At 39.3% G+C, this 24225-nt stretch overlaps 2 protein-coding genes across 2 annotated transcripts; both read left to right on the top strand.

Moving 5' to 3' along the window:
* The first annotated feature begins 675 nt into the window (after positions 1-675).
* LOC6559286 (protein king tubby) lies at positions 676-24207 on the top strand. Its single transcript, XM_032735532.2, has 6 exons — positions 676-950; positions 1309-1447; positions 21557-22289; positions 22352-22542; positions 22611-22748; positions 22807-24207. The coding sequence occupies exons 2-6, from the start codon at positions 1406-1408 to the stop codon at positions 23074-23076; spliced, it is 1374 nt and encodes a 457-aa protein (XP_032591423.1). The 5' UTR covers positions 676-950; positions 1309-1405; the 3' UTR covers positions 23077-24207.
* LOC6559699 (glycerophosphocholine phosphodiesterase GPCPD1) lies at positions 17441-19800 on the top strand. Its single transcript, XM_001986068.3, has one exon. The coding sequence runs from the start codon at positions 17696-17698 to the stop codon at positions 19733-19735; it is 2040 nt and encodes a 679-aa protein (XP_001986104.1). The 5' UTR covers positions 17441-17695; the 3' UTR covers positions 19736-19800.
* Positions 24208-24225: the final 18 nt, after the last annotated feature.

Raw genomic sequence — 24225 nt, 5'->3', positions numbered from 1 at the left:
TTATGGGTAACTTTAAACAGTTAGATCGCAGTTAGAAAATATCCCAGTGGACAATTGCCTTTAACTGCTAACTGGTCACATACTGCTTGTCACAGATGTAGGGGAATTTCATGCATGCATAATGTAACACACATATTTACTAATACAAACACCACACATCGCCCATAGGAAGCAATGCACATCTGCCAGCCTGAAATGAAATGAATTTAGTGGTCGGAGCCAATCTGATGTGTGTGAGAGTAGCGTGTCTCCGTCTCCCTTTTCTGTGGTGCGTTATGCGACGGGTAGATAGAAGTAACGGAAGTACGAGGGGAACTGGAGTGCTGACTGAAGAGAGCACAATGCTTCACGTAACTCTCTTTGTGATGCTCCCTCTCCCTCGTCACTGCACAATACGTCGTCCTGTCGTTCGGCTCGGGTTCTTGTGTGTGTTTCAATGCCAGAACGTTCCATTAGCTGGCGCTGTTCGTAGTGGGTCCGTCGTCAGTTGTTGTTTTGAAACGTTCGTGTGCGGTTTACTTAGCGGAGCATTTGTGTCGCCTCGCTAAACGAAAAGACGCGCCAAAAATTAGCGCTTGAAAGTGTGCGCGTGTGCTTATGTGTGTAAATGTGCAATACTGCAATGCATATAGCAAATAGCAAATAGCAAATAAATACTAATTAAACAGTTGCAACAAAAAAAAAAGTTCTATGACTGGTGCCAAAGTCAAAATAAAATTCATAGGAAACGCGAAGACAACAAAACGGAACAAAATTTCTGATCGAAACAACAACAACTGCCGGTTACAATTTACTATTGCGTAGCATTAACTATATGCATAGCTACAAATACATACGCATTTCCTTTTGTTGCCGCGTGTGCCATTTACTATGAGAGACAACTAGCTTCTCAAAACTACAAATGTAAAACAAAAGCAACAACAACAACAACAACATTGCCAGACAACCAGGTGTGCTTGGGTTTTTTTTTCTCTGTTTTGGTTGTTGTTCTTGCAGTCCTATATTTTGCGGCGTTCATTCAGCCAGTTACGTTTTCTCTCTCTTTCTTTTTTTTTTGGTTGTGTTTTGCTGCATTCATTTGCTTTCAAATAAATTTCCTTTTCAACAAATATTGCACAGCGGCAGCAGCTGTCAGCATCAAATGCAAGCAGTGAGCATACAAAACATACACTCACACATGTGTGCATACATCCACACATACAATACTTATGCACATATGTAAATGCCTAAGTACATTGCACTTTTTGAGTCATTGAAAACTTAATAAATGCATCTTATTTTTTTTTAAATTAAATCACATGGTTCAAGTGTTAAAAACAAACAGTTCTTTTTGCTTAAATAACAAGTACGAAACAAAAAGGGAACTCATCTACTAAAAAATACTCGTCAGTAAACTATAGTTAAAATGTCCGCAATTAGCAGTCGCAATCAGAAAATGGAACAACAGGTAAGTGTGAAATGAACAGTTATTTAAATTTCTACAAGTATTGACTTACACATTGCTGTTCTTAAATCTATCGTTTGCCCTTACTTATTTAAGTACCAAGATAAGTACAGTCGAAAAAAACTTATCCAACATTCAAGTATTAGAGATATTCAATTTATATATATATTTATTTTTTAATTTGGTCTGAGATACAGAAAGTTGGACTTGAAAAGTTTTTATAAAAGTTCGCCTCTTTGGGCTTAAGAGCAATTTCGCCTTTAACATGTCTTGTGTATTAGATATGCACATATAATATGCAAAGCAACAAGGTCAGATAGCAAATAGTATGTAATATCTAAGAAATTGCACACATGTGAACAGCAAATATTTCAAATTGTCGGTGTCGAAATCGGTGTGTTTTGCGAATTTTACGTGTTTAATTTGCTGTGTTATAACAAAGATGTGGCTGTGTATCCCCTGATCAGCTGCCCCAGCTGCGACAGCTGCCTCACCTGGTGAATTGAGTGTCTTGCTGTTCCCCAGGTACCTTTGTCAAATTAAATTGAACCTCAAACTGCGTAAACCAGTTGTTGAAGACGGGTTGCCTTCGACACGGTGTCGCCCCAATGGGCTTATCTCAACCCTCGACGGTTCTGTTGTTTGTGTTGCCAAATGCCGGTTGCCAGTTGCTCAGAAGTCAGCATTGTCATTAGTTTGGGGTGGCAATCAGAGCCACACAAATTGAAACAGTTCTCCAATTTGTCCAATGATTGCTTGATGATGTTACCCTCTGTAACTTGTATACTTTTCTAATGAAAATATTGATCGAATTTTGTTTGATACAAAAAAAAAACCACACACAAATCACAAATTTAATGGAACCCAAATTTTTATTATTAATTAAGCAAATATTCTAATAATAATATTAGCTACAGCGTAATTTCGAAAGGTTTTCATTTCACAAAGGGCTGAAAAAGGATTTATGAAAAGTTGGCCCCACTCCAAAATCTCTCACATTGAAATTCCCACAAGTCAATTACAGTCAAGTTTGCAAGTCTTTGAGTCATAGCTGGTCCTTCCGGCTGTACCAAGACATTAGTTAGATAAACATTGTCGAATCTGAGTCAGTTTAAACCGTTGCGCAAATTAAAATCAACAAACAGAACAATCAACGACATAAAAAAATATGTAAATATAAAAAAAATGTATGTGAATAAAATAAAATAGGAGCTAACAGCTCCCACTTAGCATAAATCAGCAAGAATATTTGGGACAGTCGTATAATTCAGCGTTAAAAAATACACAAAGGATTAATAAAACCAAAAATAAAACTTTCTGGACTACACGCCGCAAGCAGGAAACTTTTATAGTTGTAGTTGTTGTTGTGCCCTGCGTAACTAGGGGCAACTATTGTAGACTAAACAAACACACACACATATATGACAAGTATTTTGATTATTCTTATTTTTTCCAGTTAGGGCGTGGAAAATTCCAGAAAGGAGAGACAACACAAAGGGAAAGAGAGAGAGAGAGAGAGAGAGAGAGAGTATGAGTAATATCGATTGCATGTGTAATTGAAGCCCAAAAAAAAGGAAAGCAATAAATTCGCAAATTATTTGCCAGGCGCAAACAGCTCGTGACTTATCGAGCTCATGTGCTCAGACAGGGAGAGTTGTGGGCAAGGGGAAAGGGATAAATTGAGGACCTGTTAGTGAGACTGTATCATATTAAGTACTACCCAGTCCGTGTGGTTACTACTTAATAAGTCAGCTGCCAAGAGTCAAACAGTCTGTCACCTCAGTCCACACACACAGCCGACAATGTCTTTAGGCCACACACCTGAGCATTCAACACGTTTTGCCAAACTTTATGTGTGTGTGTGTGTGTGTGGCCAATGGCGTTAGCCCCCCAAAAACCTCACAGGGCATAAATGACGCATCGGGCTGACTTTTGTTTTCGTCGCCTTCAGCCTTTTTGGAATTTCTCCAATTTGCGCCAGGGTTGTAATTTTCGGGGTGCTGTTTTACGGTTCTTGACCTATGGCTGCTGTTGCTTGCGACTTAGCAACTAAATTTGCTGTTATATCCGAAAACTTTTCCCTAACAATACCTCAATGGTAATAAAGTTGAAAACTCAACTAAACACTTTCTCTAAACATACTCCACAACCCACAGTGCGACAAACCAAAGACACACCACAGAATTCCAAAGTCTACTTCACTGCACCAAACATAATAAAATCGTTTAAGCTGGCAGCTATTCGTACGAGGGTTTATCAGTAGGTTGCTGCCTTAAAGAGTATGTGAAAGTTGAATAAAATAGTTTGCTTATAATGTAATCTCAGCTAACTCTGATTCTGCTAAGACTAACATTTAGGAAACTACAATTTTATCACTCTCTAAGTGTTTAGTTCTTATAATCTGTGAAATACTTTTTATTTCTCATATAAATTATTCGTTTGGGCTAGAGTTTCTCTCCCTAATCATGGGCTCCAAACTCGCCTTCCTTCCAAATTAAGTTTGGTGTCGATTGACAGCTGACACCAAGGCGACACTAATGATTATTTATGTCAGCCAACGCCAGCTGTTCTGTAATCCTCTTATTTATTGAACGACCCTTGTGCAAGAATGCTATTATTGCCACATTGGCGACTGCAATTTGTGGCATGCACCAACAAAAGTATACCTAGCAAATCCTTAGCAAAACCATTCGCAGGGTTAGAAGAACATTAGCAGAAGAAGCGAAAATAAGGATAAAGACGAAAGCATAAGCGTAATAGAAATCTCGCTCGTAATGCGGCAACATTTGTCGCAATTTGCAATTTATGCAATGCAAATTGTGTCCTCCGAAGGAAAATCTCATTTCCCTTGCAAATTTGCCACTGCCGTGAATTGCAATTTGTCGGTTAGAACATTGCCAAGTTCCCGGGCAGCATTTTTGCCAACTTGATTCAATTAAATATGGCCAATAAAGTTTCACAAACTGACACAAATTGTGCACACATGCAGCAGCTTAACCAAAATTAAAATACAATTTGAAGCCAGATAGTCATTTCAAACTAATCAAAACTTAGATTTGTTATACGAAAACTATCATATTTTATAACTATGCACATTCCTCATCTACTGTACTCATCATTCAAAAGATTATGCAAATTACAAGCTTTTTGCATGGATAGAAAAAAAGCGTTTTCAATTTGACTTATAAGAGAGAAGCAAATGCTTTGGAATCTGTAATTGGTTTGTCATTAGACAGACAAAGACACAAATGCCTGATGGTAGCACTGATTAAATGTTTTGTGGATTGTGTTTTCTCCTGCAACCGATGTATCCTAATCCAAAATCAATTTCCAGCAAGAATGTACAGTTGAGGTTGTTGATTAATCGAAATTTAGTATCCCATACACATCAATTACCATTCACATTAGCCTCTATGCTATATAGACATAACAGACTTTTAATTTTAATACACCACAGAACACTAACGTTTAGGAAAACCAATTATAAATGAGCTTAAAATGTTTAAGCTGTCATGCAGAAAATAAAGGTGTCAATTCACAATTTTTAATATTTAATTGTCAATTATTAATAATTCATATCTATGGTGTCTGCATTCGGCGGCTGCATTAAACACGAGTGCAAATTAAAAAGCATTCATTAATGCTTTATTGAATTTTGATAACAAAATAATTACGACATTTATAAAAGCATTCGATTAAAATGCAGAAAACGGACTGAGAACCATTAGTGCCAATCGCTTGAATACTAATTGTGTATTATGCACAAATACCTTTTATGCTGATGAAAAATGCTTTATCAAAGCAAAAGTTAAAGAAAAATGCTGCTGTTAATGCTGTCAATAACAAAACGAGCTGTATAAAATCAGCATCGAAATCAACTGCAGATGAAAGCGCATTAGAGGTGGGAGAATTCAACTGGATTAAATGAAGTAAGACTCTTTTGGCTTAAGTGCACAGTGGCTGTGGCAGTAAAGTGGGTCATGGGAATTATGACCCTACTTGCAACAAAACCAGAAATGCGTCAAATCAACGAAATGTGCCACAAAAAATACCAACAGGGGACCCAGGCACTAAACACCAAACACTCAACGCGACTGCTTAAGGTTAGTCACAATTAGCCGGGAGAAAAGCAACAATCAGAACCAGGCCGCAAATTAGGAAAACAACAAGCAACCGAGGGGGTGGCAAGAGTGGTAGTAGAAGGCCTTCAAAGGGGCGGGCGAAATCACAATTTGGTACGGTAAAGAGGGAAAGTTCAACGAGTTTCGGGAATGGCATTTGTGCCATTTCACGCGAATTAATTGTTGCATACTCGCGCAATCAAAACAAGTACATCAAGCGAAACAAAAAGCAATCAACTAACAGTTGTTATGTATGAATTATAATATACATTGTATTATATAACTTTAAAGAGCTTTAACTACAAGTTTTAAAACTTGATGAGCACTTTCAGAGTTTAATGTTAAGAATAGCCTGACAGACACGCAGCCCCAAAAAGGCATAAAACAATGCCACACTATAACAGCGACAGCACGACTATAATATATAATGGCCATGTTTGCTGCCGGGGCTAAAACCAAGCAGCGCTGCCTGCAGACATGTGGCAACATTATTTTGTTAGCTTTGAATATATCCTATAATATAAGTATTTCTTTTTACAATTAAATTTGATACATGAATTATTTGAAATGGTCTACAAAAATATAATCAACACCTTTAAAATAGTTCCAAAGGATTTTTGAGGCAAGCTTCTAAATTTAATAATCAGATATACTATCCTAAGTTTATGAAAGGATTTGAGCACGAACATCAGCTTCTATTTTCATTGTACTAAAAGTAAAATGAGCACTTCAGTTAAGGTGCTTGGGTCCAGCACTTTATCATACCTTTGGCAAGATTCTAAAATTAATAAACAAATATATTATACTGAGCTTAGAGAGAGCATAGGAAAGGATTCAAGCACGCACTTCTACTTCATTGCCATTGTATCAAATAAGCACTTCAGGTAAGGTGCTCATTTAAAACTGGGTGAAGCAGTTTATCATGCTTGTTAGAGCTGAATAATTTCGTTAAATATTTCATAAAGTAGCACATAAATCAACTGTGACTTATGACATTCTACTCGATTCGAATTGTGCACATGTTGTCTATTGCTGTGGGCATCTAGGCGTCATTCTCGAGCACATTCTCGACTATCCTCATAATTAAGGATTCCTGCTGGGTGGGTGTGCTTTGGTGACTTCAATAACTGTTTCATTTGAATGTCCTGACGCTAGCGCCAGAGAGTCGCCAACTAATAAATAGTTTATTGCCTTGCTTTCATTTTTATTTAGGTCACACGATATGACACACAACATTTGAATATACATATGTATGAAAAATATATAAAAAAAAAATTAATCTATAAATCTAGTACAGCTCATCCAAACTGTACACATTAAGATTGATGATGCGCGCAGGTCTTGGGTATATTTTGATGAATTCAAATCTCTTATCATAAATCAGTCACTGACACAATTTGTTACGCTTAGTTTAAGATGTGCTCAAAAAACTAACCAACTATTTAACTCATACACTACTCGTTATTCAAAAGTCCGTTTACAAAAGTCTATCAAAGTGAAAAACAAGTGGAAAAGTGAAAAGAGAATAGAGATTGCGACATTAGCCATGACAGGATACCGCCGCCCAATTTTGTTGCTAGCTTTTTCAGCTGCCACTCGTCGAGCGCTTATCCGTGCGTGCCACTTCAGCACCTGGCTGGACGAAGGCTCGAGAGTGCTCGCAAAAAAAAATGAGACAGTTTTGCCGGAGCAATGGAAAGTGATTTAGTAATAAAGCAAAGTGAGAGATAAGCGAGCAAGCGAGCAGGTGAGCAGGCGAGTCGAGGCACGAACCGTAACGTTGACAGAATAAGCGCAACCGTTGGCCAGCATGACGTATGAGTGATATTAAAAAAGCCGTAATATTAACGCTTGGCTTGCCTTCGCTTAATTTGAAATGCATTTACCCTAACTGGTAGAGAAACTGAATTATGATAAGCTGAATTGAATGACTGCCAGCGCAAATTGAGGCCAAGGAAGTGGGTATTATAATCGACAGAACGGCGAACCAACGCCTTCAAACGTCGTCGTGTGTATCCACAACACAACAAGTATAATCAATAAATGCCTTGAACAAATAGTTTGGTTGTATGGAGAAATAGTTGGGCAGAGCATTCACCTCAACTTCCAGCCTAATTACAAATGGGGGTGTACAAAACTAACCCCCCTTCTTACGTATCCTGACACGCGCAAACATGTTATTGACACAGTGTCACTGTGAGGCCTTCATAACTTCGCAGCTGGTCAAGTGCGACATTGTCTGTCCACAGAAAAATCGAACAACCCAACAATCATTGGTCCCATTGGAGTGTTTTCTATGTGGATGTCATTTGTGGTGTCTGACATGTGGGCGTGACAATGAGTAAGCCCCCATTGCTGTAGGCCCTTGCCAATAAAATAATAAGTAGAAGTGCTCTAGTTGGGAGTGCTTGACTAAGAGATATCTTCAGCTATGTTGTTACCAAGTTGTTATAGTTCTGAAATAACATTTGTACATTTTTCAAATGTTTTTCTCAATATTGAACTTGATTTACATTTGAAATCATATCAAGGCGCAATGAAATTTTACTTTCAGTATTTAACAGCGACTTATGGCCTTAAATGCTAATGGTTTTTGGAGAATTATGAAACTTGGTTTCTTGGCAACAAAGCTGCGTGTTAATATAGGAAATATATAAGTGGTTCAAATGATTAAGGTATAAAATCGCGTGATCAAAAGTAGTCCAAATTTGTTACATAAATCTATTCAAATATTCACCATCAATCTCAGTCTAACTAAATAAACAAAGATTTCCGCGTCTCTCAAATATTTGTAAAATATTCACGGAATCTAAATCAATAGCGTTGATTTCAAAAACTTTATTAACTTGAGGACGTGCCTCTCCCAGTTCTCGGCGAAAGCTGTAACGAAGTCGTGACTTTAAGCCAAACTGCTGCCTCGATGGCCAATAACAAATTCGTTCGAAATTCATAGTCGGTCTTTTATCAAAGCGACAACGAGATGACTGAGCTGCTCCTTATACGAGACTTTATTTGTATAGGGTATAAAAAACAATGGCATCACCGCAACATACTCGTTCACTTCAGCGTCATTCAATCATTTGTTCAGTTTGCCAATGGTCATCAATAATATGTACATGTGCGCGTTTCTAATCTGTGACCTGTAACTGAGCCGCTGAGCCACTGAACCACTGAGCCACTGTCAGTGGCATAGATTAGGATTGTTATTAAGCGCCCACGCCAGAGTGGTGTCCTTGCACCTGCATTGCATTCCCATTGTTTTGTGGGCCCTGCCGTTTGTCAGCTGGCATTGTGGTTTTGCTTTATCGATTATGCATCGCGTTTTTTCTACTTATTTGGCTTGATGAAAAGAAAAAACCCAAGAGTAATAGCCGTGTTGAAATATGTATGTTGAGGGATCCATTAATTTAAAGCCGCACACCCGGTCGTATACTTGATTGCAATTAATATGCTTTGCCCTCATGCTGAACCGCAGCAACGGCAACGATAATCGACATTTGTGTGCCATTTGTATGCTTAACCTAGGCCATAAACACGAATCAAATATGCACGAATATTACTTTTATCTTCTTTCTTTTTCCTTTCCATAGGTAATCCAATGAATAACTTCCAACCATTGATTTTGTATCGCAATTAATAACATGTGATTTTTGTCATGCGACTTTGGCCTTGTCACAAGCCGCTTGGAACCATTAATTACGATTCGTAGTCTTGACGTTTGGCATTCCAAATACGTTTAACATTAGTGCGTATTGTTTTCGATTTTGATTGATCATTAAAGGTGCTATTTAGGCTAATGTAAGAATTATTTGAGAGAGTAATACAGCCCAATATTGCCAATATGCAGATACTCTCTATAAAATAGAACCTTCGATTCAGTTTCTATTAATAGTTAGACTTATGGCAAATTCTAATTCTTATAATATAGAGAGAAGGAGACAAAATGGCTTTGAATTTTGTAATTTTGAAAAAATCGAGAATGTAGAACTTGGGCTTCATCAGTAAGCACATTTTGTTATATTGAAATCCGATTATGATTTCGATAGCATCAATAATATGGTAATTTGAATAGCGTGCCTTCAGGCGCAAGCAGCTCAAGCGAAAGAAACGCGTCCCTCTTATACAATTTGCATGTTTTAATCAAACTGCTCTGTTTGCTTTTAGCACACACACACTCACACACACTCGCACACACACACACACACTCGCACACACACACACAATCGTTCTCCTTTCGAGCGTATAATCAAAGAAAACTGGATACCTCTACTCGTTCAAGGACACCATTGTCGATTGGATACAATTCAAAATGCGATATTGGCGTGCCATTCTCACACACACTCATACACACACTCACACACACACACAAATACATCGCCTTGTACGCAGCTGTGTTGTATGCAACGGCATAACCATACTCCATCCCTCTAACCCTCAAAGCATCCCTTTCGCGATAACTTGCTGGCTAAATATTGCAAATGCAATCGCACGTTGAATGCAATTTAAATGCTGCCTTTGCCTGATGGCGAATCAAAAAAGTTCGCTAGCCATCAACAAATGCCATGACAACATCATGGAAATCCTTCTAAGCAGTATGCATGTGTCTGTGTATGTGTGTGTGTGTCTGTGTGTGAGTGTTTGTGTGAGTGTTTGTGTGTGGGGACAATGCAGCACTGGAGCAGCCCTTAAGCGGAGACAAGGGCGTTACTTCAGCAACTGACAGCAATTGCAGCACAAGGGCTAAAAAACAACAACGATTTCACGTTGCTGCATACAAACAGACACACTCCAAGCACTTTTTATTGATAAAACTTTTCTACTGCGCCAAGACGACGAAGCGACGAGGCGACAATGTGACGATGCGACGACGCTGCAACGTCAGTTGGCGTCAGCAGCTCAAACATACATAATAAAAGTATTTGCATACCATCTCAAAGAGACTGCAGAGAATGATTAAGTGAGTTGCATGTGGCTTTTGGTTAGGGCTTGTTTAGACAAGTTTTTTTTGCTTACCACTTTTGTTTCAAAGAAAAGAAAAATAAAAAAATGGTTTGCAGCTTGTTAATAATGACATGTCATTGCAACTTATATCAATAGTGAACTATCTGTTGTCCTCTTTATACCAAAAGCCATTGAGTTGCACCAAAAAGTCATTTAACCCGAAAACTCAATCATTTTTTGGCATCGTTAGCTAACATTAAATGATCAAAAAACAAAAAAAAAAACACTGGAAAAATGAGTTATGAGTTCCACTTTTTCGCGTGCTAGTTTTCTTTTTTCGCTTATCTCATCTCAACTTCTTGCTTTCTAACTAAGAAATCAGTCTTGCCACCATTTAGATACCTAAACTGAAACTCAAATATATTATTTATAATGTTTTCTTTGTCAATGTGTTTATTGGTTTAAGAACTGTGGCGACAACATAAAATCATTGCAAACACTCTATTGGCCAAGGACGAACTAATTAAGGACTTTTGTTGGCTTCACTGCTTCAGCATCTGTAGTTCGTTAAATGGCCACTGTTTAATCTCCTGCTCATACAGTCAATCAGCGTAATTACAGAAATTGCCGCCGTCAAGAGCACATCCAAAATTGTCGCCAGTTGCCACTTGGGAGCTTTCAAGCAACCTGGACAATGTTAGCGACAACGACAAGGACAAGCACATAAGCGGGATTATGATTGCAGGAAAAGTTTACGACACTCAAACTACGTAACTGTTGAGAGACCTGTTAAGCTGTAACTGGCTCAAACTGATACGGTTTTAAATATTTACAGAGCAAAGACAACAGTGAAATACGTGTACATTTAATTAGTTTTTCTGTCAAAGTTAATCTACAAACACAGATACAGATACAGATACAGACACAGATACAGTTAGTGTAACTGCAACTGTCACAATTTACGTAATTAAAAGACAATTCGGATAATCAAATTAATGATGGTGCTGGCATGCAGGCAGGCAGTCAGCATCCTTCTCCCTTTGGACTACTCAATTATGAAAACACTCCTGGGGCAAGCTTACCGAGTTGTTGCCGTATCCGGGCCTGCCATTCCACTTTGATAGACCGGAGGTCTCCGATGTCATGCAATTGTTGCCCCGGCATCCAACCGGAGGAGGGCGTAAATATGAAATCAGTTCATCTTACTGATGACAGATACATAGTACTTATTGGCTTAAGGTATTCGATCCAAGAGGAAAGGCCACAGCCAAACCCAACTTTAATTCCCCCATGACCCATTCGGAACATTGTTGAAATAACTGCAGACAGAGAAAAAACAGTTTACAGCTGCAATCGAAGACGAACGTGAACGAAATGCATTTCCTTGTGGAAATTCGCATGGAATGCGAAAGATGAAGGAATACAATAAGTAGTTACTACTAAAAGCTTTAACTAAGCGGCTTAAGTGTACATGTACGACAAGGATATGAGTAGTTTTCAACAGGATATTGAAGTACATCGTAATATCTGAATGTAATATGTGTTTAGTAGCAATAAATATTAAAATATGCAGATGCGAAAAAAATAAACACTTCAAATTCTCATGCAAGCAAAAAGCATGCAAAAGCATCCTGTCAGAACCACTTTAGACTATATATATATCGAATATCAACAGAAGGATGAAATTTATATGCCAGTGAAAGACTTTCACACACATAACACACACACTGAGCAATAGTAATACACAGAAACATATACACATTCCTTCTACATTCCTTCCTACCTGCAACGAGCAATTTCGAGTAACTTTAAAGCTTTTAAAACAACACCGAAGAGGGAAAACTCAGAAAATGCAGAAAACTGCACTCGCTACAATTGCTTCACTTTGAAATATTGTGGAAACAACAAAAGCCAATAGCCTTCAAACAAATATTCAGGTTATTTGCCATGTGGCTTACAGCCAAACGGCCTTAAAAGACCTTCTCACTTTATATCGCGTCGCTGCAGCTGCAAAGTTAAATAAAATACTTTTTAGTAATGTCTCAGCAAATGTTGAACCATTAATTAAAATTTCTCACCACTATCGTATGACCGCAAAACTTTTGCCGCTTGCAAGTTTCTGCATGTTTTTTCAACTTATTTTTTTACACCTCAAACTTTGTCCGCTGACCGAAAAAAAATGTTCTATGGAATCAGCCAAGCACCGCAAAACAATGCGCCAAAGTTGTTTGAATGCCCTTTTCCGGTCATTTTAATTGTTAAAAATACGATGGCCATTTATATGCATATTAAAAAAGAATAAAATAAACTTTTCAAACGATGATTTGTAATCATTATATATGTTGTGAAAGCTGAGTTTTCTTTAATGAATGAGACTGAAATTGTTATAACTAGTAAACCATAAACTATATTTAATCAGATGGCTATTCGCATTGAGACACACTGAATCAGTAATGCATACTTGATTTGGACACAAAATTACAATAGCTTCTGCAAGGGAATTAAAGGCACATTAATGTACAAGAACTGAGAATCATTTTGACTAGCACGTTTCGTCTTATGGCTATTATCGATTCTTGAGCCTACACTTCCAACTCAATTAAAGTGTAAATAAAATGAAAGCCAAAATGCTCGTATCGGGATAAATATTGTCACGTGTGCCACTCTTTCTGGGAATTCAGAACATAAATATTTATGGTGCTCTGGCACCTTTTACTCCTGGCTGCTTGCCAATCCTTATTGGATTGCCACCGCCAGCTACATTTCTGTTTGTTCTAGACAAATATTTTTGCACGATTTCTGAGTCGCGTTCCCCAATGTGGCAAACGCCAGGAAAAACAGAGGACGGAAGAGCAGCACATGCCAGAGTAACCCTGGGTCCTCTTGCTGTTTGACTTTCGTTGGCTCTATTGAACTCCCGGTCACACAAACAAATGGAACAGTTTGACCCTTCTAAGGCTGGCAACAATTTCAACTGGTTGTCATGGTGCTAACGAGTGAGGATCATGGACTCTTTGTTATCCGGCTTAAACATAAGTCTGCACACACGCCTACACTATGCGTACAGACAAACAAAAATCCAGCTAAAATTGAGTTTGAATGCACTGACAACAACTATTCGTAGTCTTGTAAGCCATATTTAATAATAAAAAAAAAAGGAACAAGCATAGTCTTATAATAGCTTATAATTTCGTATTCAAACTCAAAATTGAATTTAAGGATCGCTTGAGCTTCACATGAAGATTTAATCGTAGCTCAAATTAGCTATTTTTATAGGCCATCAGATTGGGAATGCTGATTGATACTTGATTATTTTTCTTGGTGCATGTGTGCGCGTGTGTGATTCTGTCGACGCACAACAAAAGGCTGCCATTTGTCCCGGGGCTCAGTTACTTTGCGTCGACTTTGCGTCGTCTGTGTCCTTTCTGTCATTTGTTGTGTTGCGTGTGTGTTTTTGTCACTTGCCACTTGTCACAATTTCTACTGCATACTTTCAGGCGCACGCAGCAGCCAATGTCGGCTTCGCCTTCATCGTCGTCTGTTGTTGTTAGTATTATTCGAAATTTACATACAAAGTGTAAAGGCAATTGTGGCACTTGGGCCACTACAAAACGCTGCTAATTTCGCCACAAGGGCAACCACCTCCCCATCCCCCTGCCCATATATTGTGTGAGGCACTTTCGAGAGCGAGTGGCGCAAAGTGGCATTCTTTTCAGTTATTTTCTAATCCGAGCAATGTCAGGTGGATTTTATAAGGCTTAAGACTTCACTCCTTGCCCCAGCAGCTGCAACAAATTTTCTTTTTCATGAAAGGAAGCAAAAAAAAATAAAACAAAACCACAAGTGACAAAGCCACAGCGCTTGCTTGCTTCAAATTCACTGAATTTGCGCACACATGCTGTTGAATCGAGCTTATGGTCGTCTGCTGTGCGAATATCTCTCGTTATCAGCAAATGCTTGGCTTAAGGCATTTGGCCGGATATTAAACACATTTAGCTTTGACTGCTTGAGTGCTTAACGATGCCATTACTATTTTAATTGCATATGTACTAAGGTTCTTAGTTCTTGGATTGGATTTTTACTAATAATACCATTATTTAATTAGTAGCTAGCATAAGTAAACATTTTTTAGTTAATACTGAATTTAGCCACATGATAAATATAAAAAGATTATACATGAATAGCCAAACATTTTGCATTATACTCTTTTAGTTAAATTGCTAACTTTATAGATATTCATCTTGTATATTCATGTATATTTATAATACCTGCAGAGTTTAAATTTAAATCAACAAAAACTTTAGACATGTTATTAAAATGTTGAAAATAAAATACTTCACCCATCCACAGACGAGGTTGTAAATGTATATAAACCGCATTTAAGCTCATAAAAATATATGTAAGGCACATTCTGTTTTGTCGCTGTCACTTAGGACAGGACATGACAACGTGTATATGGGGATTATGGCTTATGGCTTAATGAAGCGACGGCTAAACGGATGCCAATATGGTCAAACAAAAAAGGTTAACACACAAACGCACTGGGTGCCAAGGGTTGAGTTTGGCTCAAAGGCGAGGCGAAAGGTGGACGTAAGCGCTAGTAATAGTTTTCATCTGTCATCCTTGTTGCCCACATCCTGTTTTTGCCAACACAAATCTATTTTATGGTCTCCATTTCTTTATTTAGGTAAGTCGTGGGGTCATGTTTGGCTTATCGTCCATTAACCAGTCTCAAATCGCTGAGTATTTTTCCAGACCATTGATTATCTGGTTTCTTGCTTCTGCCTGCTACTCATCAGCCCATTCATTATTCACATAGTTTGGCAAGCGTCCATATTATTAGGTGGCCACATTTGCCAGATTCAATTTAAATTGCAAATATACTAAATAAATTTCTATCCCCATCACTGTTAATGTCCTTGTCCTTGTGTTTATTTCCCCAGCGCCCATTTTTCATTGCGCGTTTGCTTTTCGATGTTTTGGCTGCCGCCTCGCACACTTAATCCGGCATAATACGTGAATATAATGTTTAATCCGGAATGGCAAAACATCAGCAAGCAAGACAAGTCCCTTCTTGGCTTGCCTGTTTTTCGTGTTTGTCATTTTTGTAATGTGGTTCGCACATTTGCAATAAAACAAGTACACATGCTTTAGTTGAATGGAATCGACTGGGAGGTATCCTGTAATCAGGCAGAACTTTATTAAACAGTATAATTTCTTCAATTATTTTAATTTAATGCTCTTCAATTCACAGTACTTGCTTCTCCTAGTAATCATCTGTTAAAGCTGATCAAGAATGTTTTTATTTTCTTTATGGCGAAACTTGCAATGGAAACAAGACGATCATAATTAATAAAGCGACTCCCAGTACAGGGTATATACAAAAAAAACAATAGTATTCATCTCAGGCTTATTTTGCATGAATATGTTAGTTGACCTGACTTTATAAATTTTGTTGTGGCACCAGGCGTATGAGTAATCAGTTTATTGCACAACCTCAAATGTAATCCAACGTTGGCAATACAACCACACCCAGTTCATTTTAACATATGCTGTGTGTATGTGTGTGTTTGTGTACGTGGTTTTTATGGCCCACAGTGACGCCCTTTAATCTTACACAAATTTGTCTGCCTAAATTAAAATAAATGCGCCCAGCTTCAAATTGAAAAGACTTCTTACAAAAATATATATATATACAAATAAACAAAAACACTGCGCTGCATTTTGCATGTACGAACATAAATTTTGGCTATTCGTGTGAAAAAATGTATGTATTTAATAAGCCATATCAAATATTCAGGTGCACATGGGATTTTCGGTTGGCCATAAGCCAAAACAGATTACAATCCATATGAGGATTGTGCAGTACTTCTTTTTTAATTGGTAATTAAATTAGAATTATTGCATTACTTAATGTGTCTAATGGTTACAATTTAATAAGAATATCCACGCATAATCTTGTTTTTAGATTTAAAAGTAATGTTATTAAAGAGCTCAATCCATAATCAATAAAGTATTACTTTTGTTAGAATTTAAACATGAATTTCAACTTAAAATCGCTTGAGCCAATGGACTTTCACTTGTTGATTAGTACTTTGCTGGGTTTAGCCTTGCTTACCTATGCTCAATTGCAAATTAGTTCCCACACACACAGAAATGTTACGAAATATATCCAAAGCCAGATAAATTACACGACCGCTGACAAAAACTTCGCGATTTGAATAGAACAACGGGGGGCTTAACCCTCAGCACACAGTAGCTTTGAGCGTAGCGGGAATTGAGACCAGTGGCACAAGCACAAATTGAACCCACATGCAAACATACTATATATGTATATAAATATATATTTATATCTGCAGTATAGGGCGACGGACCCGCACCCCATCAAGGCGACGCTTTTGCGCAGCACTCAAAATCAAATTCATTAAAGTTGCGCTAATACGGCGTTATGGGCATTGGGTACTGCACTCTACGTCTCTATTTTCCCGGCTGCCTCAACTAATGAACTGATGACGTAGTACGATCGCAGAACTCTTGATATAACTATAATTGTGTATAAGTGTGAACACTCAGAAATAAATATAAAAAATGATCTCGATTTTCATAAAAAGAAATATTCTAAAAATCTGATTTGCTAAATACACTTTTTAAATGTCGAAAAGTTTGCTTAACAAAATAATAATCACTGATTTACTTCCTTAACGAGAAATGCAAATGCTCTTTATTGTTCTTATCAAGAGTATTAAATTCATTTCAAGCTTGCTTCTTAATATGATTAATTAATAAAGATAGCAAGTACTCGAAGTGCACCTGCTGAAAAATAGTTTGGCATTTTTGAAGTGTTCTTTATTTTGCTGAGTGTATTCGGTCAGATGCACGACACGTGCGCAACTAGCCAGCGATCAGCGTTACTCAAGCTCAACCAGTCAGTTGACAATTCGCACTCGCGCTGATAGCTGATAGCACTACTGCCTGGCTACTGGCTACTGGCTACTGGGTAGTAATACTTATCGCCCATTGAAGATGTCGTAAATCTCTCGACGCGAGCCATTGTGTGATAAGAGTGCCCACCTATACCCATACCCGATTATAATAATAAACACTACAAAGCCGCAGCGGTCACTTGGGCAACAGTCGCAAAGCGTTCGTCGCAGATTTCGGTCCGCAATCCATATCCCGGCAAATACTTATGTCCATGTACAAAATATTTGTGGCGCTGGGCATTGCTTGGCTGAGCGCACTGTGCCTGCTGCCAATTGCCACACACTGTGATAGCGACTCCTACTATGAGAAATACTATGCCACGAGACGTTTTGTGCCGCCCAAGCGTAACTCGCCGTTGAGCTTTAATTTCACACTTGAACTCAGCAGCACTGATCAGCTGGCTGCCCATGAACGTCCTGCGCTGATTGGCAATCTGGTTGCTTTGGGCAGCTGGCAGGCAGATCGAGCCGTACTCCTGAATCGCACCGCCGTGCACAATGTCTGGATGGGAGAGGTGCTGTTGCCACAGAATAGTAGTGTTCAATATCGGTATTTTATTGCCGCCGTCGGACGTTCCGGTGGCGTTCAGGTGCGTCGCTGGGAATCGCATGTGATGCCCCATGCATTCAATACTACCAAGTTGGCAGGCAATCGCTCGGATCAGTTGGGCAACATTGATGGAGTGCATCAGTTGACACGCGGCTGGCTCCAGAGCGCCTCCAGCTGCATTCTACAATTGAAGGTGTTCCGTCAGGCGTTGCGTCTGCTGGAGCAGACGCTGCCGGAGACAGCGAGTATCCGCCTTCGCCTGCAGCCCGTGCATCCGGCCACTCTCTCGCCCATACTGAGTTCCGCATCCGCCAATGTGGAGTATGTGCGTCTGGCTTACGGCGACAGTGTGTTGAGACCACAGCCCGAGTATGGTGTACCCTTTGACCCCGAGCAGGATCTGCTCATGTTCCATGTGACACTGGAGCAGCTGCACAATGTGGCCTATCAGCTGGAGGTATACGGTGAACAGCATGATCTGGTGCGCCTGCTGGGCTATGTAAATCTCCAGCCCGACCTACTAGTGGGCAGCGAGGGTAACATGACGCTCCAGTTAATATCGCCCACCTGGCAGCGTGAGGTGGGTGAACTGCATCTCCAGTATCTCGTGGTGCGTCCGATGAGCAATGGCAGCACCGATTTTCGCACCAGCTTCGTCAACTATTGGCGCTCCAATTGGACAGCACTGGAGATTGGACATCGTGGATTGGGCAAGAGTTTAACTATGACATCGGCGACAGCGGCGCCGTTGGTGGAGAATACGCTGGGATCCATGATTGCCGCCGGGGAGTTGGGCGCCGATCTTGTGGAGTTCGATGTGCATTTGACCAGTGATTTGGTGCCCATCATTCATCATGATTACGCCATACGCGTGTGCATTGACTCCAAGACGCCAACATCGCGCAACGATCTAACCGAGGTCCTTATCAAGGATATAACCTATGAGCAGCTGAAGCAGCTGAAAACCTATCAGATTGTCTCCAACAAAATCATCGAGTATCCTGCCCACAGTAATGTGGAGCAAATTGAGCAGCGACTCTTTCCCACGCTCCAGGACTTCTTTGAGCGAGTGAATCTCAGTGTGGGATTCGACATTGAGATCAAGTGGCCACAACTCAAATCCAATGGAGAGTACGAGAGCGAGCAGACCATCGATAAGAATCTATTCGCGGATCGCATTCTGGAGGTGGTGCAGAAATACGGCTGTGGACGGCTCAACATCATCAAGACCTTTGATGCCGATCTGTGCACACTGCTGCGCTTCAAGCAGAACATGTATCCGGTGCTCTTCCTCACCAGCAGCAAGGAGAACGCCTTCGCCGATCCGCGCACCACCAATGTGGAGCAGAGCATCAATTTCGCCCAGGCATTCGATCTCGAGGGCATTGTGCCGAACGCGGTCTTCTTCAAGGCGGATCCAACGTTGGTGCAGCGGGCCAAATCCCAGTTGCCGCTGCTCCTGCTCTGGGGTGGGGATCTCAAGGATCGCGATGCAATCGATTGGTTCATTCAACTTGGTCCCAATGGCGTCGTCTACGACCGCATGGATCTCTATCTGCCCCCAAATAAAATAGGCGCCTTTGAGGCCGAGCAGGATTTGCCCGATTTCTTTCAGCTGCAATGTCCTGCAGATGGCAAGCAACGCACTACAAATTCCACCATCGAAAGCATCCTGAGTAATGTAAACTTTCTATAGATTCTACTTTATAGCATTTGATGTTAACGACAAGCAATAAACATAATACTATCTCTATATAGAAACTATCGCGTTGCTCATTTTACTGCAAGAGACTCTTTTATTTCTCAGTCAGCGGAAAACTGCTGCTCGCCGTCTAATAAAAACAAAATTACACATTTCCACATAATTGCCTTTTCCTCCTTGAGAATTCGCAAAGCCAAAAAAAAAGCAGAAAAATGTGAACAAAAGTTGAGTGGAATTTTCATTGTTACGCAGTTAAATCCTTTTTGCAGCAAGTATTTTTCGTATAAAAAGGATGAGAAAAAGAGCATTGCTGAAAGTTGTATGAGAGCATGGCCACTTAAATGTCGACTAAATGGATTGATACTTAAATATGGGATATATAAAGTGAAGACATCGATTAGTTAATAAAGTACATTTACTTATGCAAGCTTTATACAAGTACTTTAAATATCAGTATATTGTCACTATTTACCATAAATAAGACAATAATAATATGGTATGCATATAAAAATATCAATTTTATTTATGCATGCAACGCAGTTTACTTTGCAATTATTTTGTTTGCATTTCTCGCATTGTTTTTTGCATACTGAACTTGAAATTTAAATGTTTAATGAAATCATTGCCATCAACAAGAGACCCACTTTGCTGTTTGCTGTCATATCGTGACAGCTAGCCTCATTCCGTGGCACCCATAACGACTGGGCCCCAGGTCCAAAATGGTCAATCGCCTCTCGCTCGCTGCCAGCTCGGTTGCCCCGATGATGCAACTGCAACGTAGCCCGAACCCCACCCACCCTCACAATTTCCCATTAAGCTGCATTGCAAAACATCCGCAGTGCCACACATACATATAACTATATATATATATACATGTATATATATGTGAATCGGTGAGTGTCGCTTCTGAGTTAATAGCCCCGAAACTCATATCACACCAGATCTCAATTGGATTTGCGTGTAATAGAGTGCATCCAAGAAGGCCGGAGAGGTGTGTACGCCTCCACTTATGAGTAGTGTGAGCCTCTTTATCAAATTACGGTCTTATTTTGTCATCCATGAGTCTTATTTATGCAAATTATTCTGGCTAAAATGAGATAATTATACGTGAGACTATATAATTGACTCTGAATATGAATTATTGCGCAAGCAGTAGAAACAAGCGTTTGAAACTAGTTACGTTAATTAAGTTTAGATTATTTATGTATTCAGTTACAGTATTACTGCCATTTAAATGCCATATGTTAGTAAATTCTCTATTTCTATTTTACACTTGAAAAAATATAGGTAGAATTTAACTTCCATATTTTCTATTCTATCAGGTATAAGTAAATATATAGTCATAAAGATATTGAAATATTTTTGTTTCTTATCGCATTTGGCTCCTCAAAGAATGGTAAACAATAATCTGAATCAAAGCTATCGCCAATAGACTTTAGGCAAATAAACAATTTTTATTTTCCAGTAAAGTTTTTGACTTGCCATTTAAAATACATGTGTTAGACTTTGTATAGCATTATATATATGATTTTCATTGCTATACACTCAAGGAAAACAGTGAGGCATATTTAAAAAAAAATATGCATTTTTCATACTGTTTAATTTAGCAATCAGTCGTGGGTAAGGATGTTGATATTGGTATATTTCTGGTTGCTGATTTGACTGAAAGTCACTCGATATAAAGGTAATAAGCTAATTAGTTTATCTACCGCTGCAATTTATCGAGGCAGTCAAAGAATGCAAATACTTCAATAACGCAATTATTAAATAGAAACATATCGAACCACGGCTAATGGCTTCACTTGTTGTTTTCAGCGCCAGCTGATGGACGCATACATCCGTCAGAAGCGAGCCTCGCCCGGCATGGTGCAGGCGAGCGATCTGCAGATGAACCGCCCAATGTCTGGGATGAGGAGCAATAGTCGGGAGCTGCACGCCTACGATGGCCCCATGCAATTCATTGGGTCGCCACAGAATCCCGACCAGATACTGAGCAACAACAGCAGCAGCATCACAATGAACTCGAGTCGCAATAATTCGAATAACATGCGCAGCCTTAGCACCATCAATCAGGAAGACCTCATCGAGGAGATCTCATCGCACGAGCTGGAGGACGAAGAGAGCAGTCCCGTGACTGTTGTTGAGCAACCGATTGCCCCACAAAGTGCGAACTCGGCGCATTCGCAGCGAGCACGCATCGGGCAGCCATCCTTCAACGATACTTTGGACGAGGAGGATTATGCGAATCGGAATATATCGGGTGTGGCTGCAGTGCGTCCAGCCGGCATTGGCTCACCCTACAAAGAGGGTGCAGCCATGGAGGGCAGCAATGGGGCAGCCAATGGCAGTGGCAGTGTCGGCGGCAGCGGTGAATCCGAGGGCGATGTCATCGGTCAAATCGATCAGTTTGTCATGCAACCGGCGCCGCAAGGCGTGCTCTATAAATGCCGCATCACACGCGATCGCAAAGGTATGGATCGTGGTCTGTTTCCCATCTACTATCTGCACTTGGAGCGGGACTATGGCAAAAAGATATTTCTGTTGGGTGGTAAGTTCAACATTCCCCCATTCCCCCAAAAACATGAATTCTAACTATCAATTCCTGAATAGGTCGCAAGCGCAAGAAGAGCAAAACATCGAACTATATCGTCAGCTGCGATCCCACCGATCTATCACGCAACGCAGATGGTTTCTGCGGCAAGTTGCGCTCCAATGTGTTTGGCACATCTTTCACGGTGTTTGACAGTGGCAACAAGGAGAGCACGGATAGTCCACGACTCGACCTGGCAGTCATTATCTATGTGAGTGTTGCCCTGATTCTCTTTTTAATATCATAATTAGTAAACACTTTGCTATTTTTCACTTGCAGGACACTAATATTCTGGGCTTTAAGGGACCGCGCAATATGACTGTGATACTGCCGGGCATGACTGAGGATGATCAACGTGTCAAGATCAGCTCCGCAGATCCCAAGCAACAAGGCATTCTCGATCTGTGGAAGATGAAGGTTTGCCTGAAGAGCACTTTTACTAATTGTCCACAATTAAACGCCATTCTGCTTCCAGAACATGGACAATATTGTGGAATTGCATAACAAGACGCCCGTTTGGAATGACGAGACCCAATCCTATGTTCTCAACTTTCATGGTCGAGTCACACAGGCATCGGTGAAGAACTTTCAGCTGGTCCACGACTCCGATCCCGAATATATTGTCATGCAGTTTGGTCGCACATCGGAGGATGTGTTTACTATGGACTATCGCTATCCACTGTGCGCGATGCAAGCATTTGCCATCGCTCTCAGCAGTTTCGATGGCAAGATCGCCTGCGAGTGAGCCCAATGCCGTTGTCCTTGCTACACGGATTCCCCACAATCGTTGCGGATGCCTTACCTATACGACATAATGCAGTTAAACTATGCAAAAACCCTAATTTACACAATCGTCTAGAGCCCAAGAATTACAATGTGTACAGAGGGGCATAATTATTTTTAAAATCGAATATATTAGGTTCGAGATATATCAGGTATTATGGTACTATCCATATGTATGTGTGTTAGAAAGGCAGAATATCTTAACATAGACTTTCACAAGGAAATTCTATAATGCAGAAAGTCGATAGAAGAACTAAATCTCAATAATATTTTCAACAACTGACTTCTCCAAGGAATTAATGTTTCGGCACAGAAACTTCACAATCTTAACAAACTTTAAGCTATATCAACTACTTTTCTAAACTATTTCTGTAAATTCTTGCTGATTACTTCAAAAGCTTGAAAATCAAATTGAGCATTATTTCAAATGACCTATTACTTAACAGGTCTCTTAAAACAGCACCTTGAATAACTAAGTGTTTTTTGTACAAATACTTATGGCTTCATATTCAAGAGTCTAAACTTTATTCTTTTTATTGTTCAACATACATACATACATGTATACTTACCACATACATAGTCTACAATTCTAGTCAGTTGAAATGCTCATCATGATGAATCTGTTCATTAAATGCATGTGGCATAGTAGACAAACAATCAAATAAATGCATATATATTTATAAATGTAGTTTTTGTAAATTAAAATTTATTTCAAAATGTGCTCACCGATATTGTAAATGAATTAAAAAAAAATACCATAAAATATTCTTTATGATTAGCCACAAAACTCAAAAACAAATCAAAAATTACAAATCAAACAAATATCAATTTCATAATTTGAATACACCACGAAAACGAAATATAATTAGCGTAGGGTATAAACAACTATTTATATTAATGTATGTACTATATAATAAAACAATTACTATTAGTCCATAAGAGAGCATTACTATTTGTGCCGAGCTCTTAATAAAATTAAGCAAAATTTCTGATTTTTGAAAACAATTATTTTTCAAACATGTATTTATGTAAGCCTTATAAAATGTGTTTAGAAATTTTCTTAAAACAAAATATGAGAATAAAATGAATTTATTTAATGTCACTCAAACGA

This window comes from Drosophila grimshawi, unplaced genomic scaffold (genome assembly GCF_018153295.1).
Source record: "Drosophila grimshawi isolate 15287-2541.00 unplaced genomic scaffold, ASM1815329v1 contig_1367, whole genome shotgun sequence".
In the NCBI taxonomy this organism is placed as follows: Eukaryota; Metazoa; Arthropoda; class Insecta; order Diptera; family Drosophilidae; genus Drosophila; species Drosophila grimshawi.
Note: the sequence above shows the minus strand (reverse complement) of the source record. Positions and strands in the feature narration are given on the sequence as shown.